The sequence below is a fragment of the Gavialis gangeticus genome, unplaced genomic scaffold (genome assembly GCF_001723915.1).
Source record: "Gavialis gangeticus isolate Ggan-Ray unplaced genomic scaffold, GavGan_comp1, whole genome shotgun sequence".
Lineage (NCBI taxonomy): Eukaryota > Metazoa > Chordata > Crocodylia > Gavialidae > Gavialis > Gavialis gangeticus.
In genome coordinates, this window is record NW_017729024.1 from 122,295,888 (window position 1) to 122,301,253 (window position 5,366).

General features: G+C 41.6%; 1 protein-coding gene across 2 annotated transcripts in view; it reads right to left on the reverse strand.

Annotated features, from left to right (window-relative positions):
- VLDLR (very low density lipoprotein receptor) overlaps positions 1–5,366 on the reverse strand; it is a 19,023-nt gene that overhangs the window by 8,215 nt on the left and 5,442 nt on the right. For both annotated transcript variants that reach the window (XM_019517643.1, XM_019517642.1), the window contains exons 2-5: positions 3,301–3,420; positions 2,223–2,345; positions 1,483–1,605; positions 77–448 (exon numbers count right to left, since the gene is read on the reverse strand). In XM_019517643.1, coding sequence (XP_019373188.1) covers positions 77–448; positions 1,483–1,605; positions 2,223–2,345; positions 3,301–3,420 — 738 coding nt within the window. The remainder of the gene's footprint in view (positions 1–76; positions 449–1,482; positions 1,606–2,222; positions 2,346–3,300; positions 3,421–5,366) is intronic.

Genomic DNA, 5,366 nt, shown 5'->3' on the forward strand with positions numbered 1-5,366 from the left:
ACTCAGTTTTAGAGATGCTTGTGTCTGTAAGACCTGGGAAGTTTGCTTTTACTAGGAGCTTGGGACTGTTACTTACGGCAGTTTATCTCATCGCTTCCATCCTTGCAGTCTGCATCTCCATCACAGCGCCACTTCTTGTGAATGCATTCCCCTGAGCCACACTGTACTTCACTGGGAGAGCACTTCACAGGAGGGACAGGCTGACGGCCACACTGCTCCAGAGATTCATCTGACTGGTCTGAACAGTCTGCATCATCATCACATACCCAACTAATAGGGATACAGGTAGAGCTCTTGCACTGGAATTCATGGGCTCCACAAGAGGGTGGTGCACAGTCTAGTTCATCACTACCATCACTGCAGTCATCTTGGCCATTGCAGACAAAGTTTTTGGAGATGCACTGTCCACTCTTGCAAGTGAACTCTGCTGGACTACAAGTTACATTGCCTAAGAGAAATAGAAGGCCACTTAGTGATACTCTCTCAGCATGATCCAATCAAGTCAAGACTACTGCAGTTTCAGGGTTCCTTATGTTTGCTAGCAGGCTACTGCTGATGTTCACTATGGCCACCTGAAAGCATGGTTCAGGAGCCTGTACTGAGTAGTTTACACCTGTATTTTACAGGTAGTATTCTCATTTTAAGGAGTCTCACCCTGGAAGCCCAGGACTAGGTTTTAGTGCACTCTGGCATACTCCCATAATGGTTTGGCAACCCAATAAAAAAAAAAATTCAGTCACGCAGTGCTAGGCCTATATAGGTACAGTTTTGGGCCTTTAGGTGGCTCTTGGATTAGAGTAAGAAGGTTTACTCTTTCCCCAGCCTGTTCCCTCTGAAAAGGAAAAGCTTGAGTTCAAAGCCATTTTAGCTCATCTTAATGTGAGCTATATAGGTTATCATGCAAAACAAGTTAGAGACCCTTGGGCTCAAGTTTAGGAAGTAGATACTCTTCTGTTGTACCAGCTAAAGCTATTTGCAAGTCTTAAAGAGCCAGGCACTTTTGGCTTGTCAAATATTTATAGTATCAAGTGCTTTACCTCCAGATTAACTTTGCTTTACCACCATTACTTTAAGATCAAGGGCTTAGAGTTAAGGTAAACTAGGTCTACATATGTTTATTTATATTGCTAAAGTGTGCTCAAAGCAGTGACCTATAAAGGGAGAAGGGGCAGGGGAAGAGAACTGGCTACTCATTGCTGCTAAGGGTCAGTAAGAAGGTGCTCTTAGACTCTCCTTGAGTACTGGTTTGACAGCAGTTTCCACAGATACTGACTGAAGTCAGTACTACAGCAGATATCAAATAGGCCTGCTTGAGAGGCCACCTGAACCGAGGACTTGAAGGCCAGCCTGCTTGTGACATGGTGGGCTTAGCTGCAGTTACACTTTAGAGGTCCCATTCCAAGGGGAAAAAAAAAAGTCACTTTTTGGCTCCCTTCAGGCCAAGCAAGTTAAGAGCCACATAAAACTCCCCCCACCCCTTACCACAGTTCTCTTCATCTTCACCACTGTCACAGTCTTTTTCACCATCACATTTCCAGGATACAGGAATACATTGAGTGGACTTTGCACCACAGCTGACTTCATTTACCCGGCATGTTCTCATATCTGAGACAGAGAGAGGAGAGAGAGTTGAAGAATCAGTTTTAGACCCAAGCAGCTCCAAGTCAGTGCCATTGATCAGGTTTAGTCATTCTACTGAAATGAAGTTTAGGACTGGAACTCAGGAGTCTCAGCACTGAAGCTGACATTAGTACAAGAGCCATGAACTAACTACTCTATTTCACTTGGCACAGTAATGTTAGTTACCTGTAGCATTAGACTTCAGATTAATGCTGACACAGTTGTGTCTGCCACGTTTGGCATGGCATGAAATTTTGGTAGTGTGTGTTCTGAAACAATTGTTTTTTTACTTCCAATATGAACTGGAAGTGCTAGATGTGTGGCCAAGTAAAGAATAAGGAGGCAAGCCACAGAACACAGGGTAGTGGCTGTGTACTTATTTCTGCATTTGGCTGCCCCATGCTAGTACACAGTAATATAGCCAGCTTAGCTGGGCTTAAAGAAAAAGTTTCTTCCTTCCAAAAGGAAGGGGGAAGGAAAAACAACCATGTTTAAGCCTGGAAGTTAGGATGATGAGTTAAAGGATATTAGGTCTTTGCCAAGAGATTGCAGTTTCTTGCCCAGGTGGGACTTGGCTGCCAGCATAAGACAAGCTCACTTACGGCATAGTTCAGGGTTTTCATCAGATCCATCTTCACAGTCTGGATCTCCATCACACTGCCACCTGTTTGGTACACACTGCCCATTGCTGCATACAAAGTCAGATTCAGCACATGTCTTCTTCACTGTAAGACAAGAATTACTGCTCGCTTAGCTACAAGATCTGGTTTTGCAGCACTAAAGTCTTGAGCAGGTTGGTAGCATTTCATCCAGCAGCTGACAGTGTTTGTGTAGCAGTCCTTACAGCCTTTAATACCTCCCCATGTTATTAGTTTAACTAAAAACTTAACCTTATCAGAAAGATTAATAGTAAATAGCAGCATATTGGTTTGTTTTTTAAAAAAAAAAAAGTTTCTCAAGTGTTGCTGTATGGAAAGGAAGGAGTTACCATCTATTACAGATGGTTAAGTGGGAAATTGGTGCTATTAAGGAGTTCTAGCAGTGGCTTTGGAGGCATGACAAATGTGTGGATTAGAATGACTGTTTGAACTCATTTGTGTGGCAGAGTTTTTCATATCATCTGTATGATGTCCACTTTGCCTTTGGTTTTAATTTTAAAGCAGAGATCCACTGAGGTTAATATTTCTGCTTTTGTAGCGCAGATGCACATGTCAAAGGCCTGAATTGAAAGTATGCATTGGCTTATCCTCAATTAAAGAGAAGTTAGATATGCTGGAAGCTAGACAAGATTTAATGCCAGCAAGAAAGAGGCTGTAGTCCATACTGATCATCTCACCAGTAAAAAAAAGTGTTGGATTTACCACGATTTGGTATTTTAACAAGGGAGCAAGTTGAGGTTTGACAGGTTCCAATAGACTGGTTACACTGCACTTAACTGCTACTTGAACCAGCTTGTGTCTGGGTTACTTTGGAACACTGAAGAGAGCACATGAGTAAGCTCTCTGTAGTTTTCCTTGGAGGTCAAGTGTTGCACAGGCAAGATTATCCTCCTACAAAGAATTTGATCTTAGAGACACCTTCCTCTGCACAAAGCATGACTAGAAGAGCTGCACATACATGCAGTTAGTTCTCCAATTGGATTTTTGCCAAAAGAAAGAAGTTGAGTGTTCAAGTGCTTACCACAGGAACGTTCATCACTGCCATCAGAACAATCATCATCACCATCACATTTCCATAACAAAGGAATACAACGTCCATTATTGCACTGGAATTGAGATTCTTCACATTTCGCTCTTGCACCTTAGAAGGTTAGGAGAATCAAACCATTTAGTCCAACTACAATAGCTACATTTAGTGTACCACCAATGCTTCAGTTGATCAAAAACTGATTTTTTGCCCAAGGCAAGGATTAAATTTCTTACTACAAGTCAGTGAGCCTTTATAAAAAGGTTTGTAGTCCCATGAATTCTAGAGAGGCAAGGGTGAAGTAGTCAGGAACTGTCTGCAAATTTACTCATGGACCCAATGGTGTCATTAGAGATAGCTGTCAAGTTAAGGAAACTATAGCAACTGGCCTGCTTTTATAGTATTGTCAGTTTGATGGACCATGATTCATTTTGGTCATGGTAGGCAGTTGCAGCACAGAATATTCAAACTAAAAACAAGGTTTCTCTCTTTGCCTTCCAAGTACTTGCCACTTCTCTTGTAGTGAGTAGATATGCAACTTCTGATTTGCTAGGCTTCAAGTTTTATTTATTTATTTTTTTTAAAAAGTGGAAACTGTTTAACAATCAAGTGCCAGCAATAGTGGTCAAGGCTCAATTTTTAGCCAATTTAAACTTCATACCCCTCATTAAAAACTAGCAATAGCAGGCAAATATTATCTTGCTTAAAGAAGGCTCTGTAAATGGGTCTTTTATATATCTATATCTATCGCAGAGGCATGCAAGAGCCTCTTTTCACCTAGAGAAGGTACCCCCTGGGCAGAGTTGCAGAGAAGATTGTTCTTCCAGCTGGCAGACTGCAGTCAGTGTTGGGGAGGGAGGAACATTAGCAGGTAATATTTTAAGTCCAAGGAAAGCATTTGCAGTTAAAAAAGAGCCACTATTAGTTCACAGCACTGAAACAGTTCAAGTCAGGGGGTGTGCAACATGGGTCCAAGCAGTTGCATGGAACCAATAGACATCAACCTGAATTGTATTTGTTAGAGCTGGAAACAGGTACAGGTTTCATGCAGTCATTACAAAAAAAAAAAATGAAACAATAGCCAAGCATTGCCTATCCAACAGGAAAATGCAACTAGGGTTGAATAACTTTAATTTTGCATCTTGAAGTCTAGAATACAGCATGATGCAAGACTCCCAGTCCACTAAATGATGCAACAAATGGAGTATTTTACTGTGTCTTGGCATCAAGGCTACTTTAAGGCATCTATTTTTAGCTCTAGGAAAAAGTATTGTTTGGAGTCTATATAAGCTGCCAAATATAGCTCAAATGACAATGCTTGCATCATGTCAGTCAGGAACATGGAGTAGTAGTTGAATTTGTGGGAGGAGGTTACTGTGCAACTTGTTAGCCAGTTATTTTGCTACCACATGGTCACAGGTAGCATTAGGACACAGATGTGGGAACAAGGGATAGGAGGGGGTAAAGTCTCATCTGCAGAATGTCTAGTGTAGCAGCTGAGAAGCCCTGTAGCTCAGTACCCTACTAGGCTAAAAAAGGCCATTTACTCCCCTTGAGTTTCCCATGTTTAACTTCTGCAGCCTAACAAGCAGAGAGAACAGCTACTTGTTTGATGAAACCCAAAAGATTACAGCTTATTTTGCAAGATTTACTATTGTTATCCATCAGCTGAGGTTCTATGGTTCGGTAGTCAATGCAGTTCATTAATAGTAGTGTTTTAAATCACCCAGACTCGGAAGACTGCAGGTTGGGAAATAAGTCCATATTTGTGGAAGTCAGAGTCTAATTATGTTAGACTACTTAATCTATATCTGTTTGGGTCATTGATATGGCCCATCTCATTCAGCAAGCAAGCACTGCCTGCAAGCAAGTTTATAGATGCATGTTAGTGCTTTTAGGTAGTCAGCTAAAGCAACAACAGTTCTCACAGCTCAGAGTAAGAGAGAAACTTAGCAGCAAGCCTTTAACCTAGATTTGACACTTTTTTTTTAAAGCTACATCTATCACTGCAACTCTTGATGGTCTAGTGCTCTCAGCTGACTACAGCCCCCCCCCCCCCC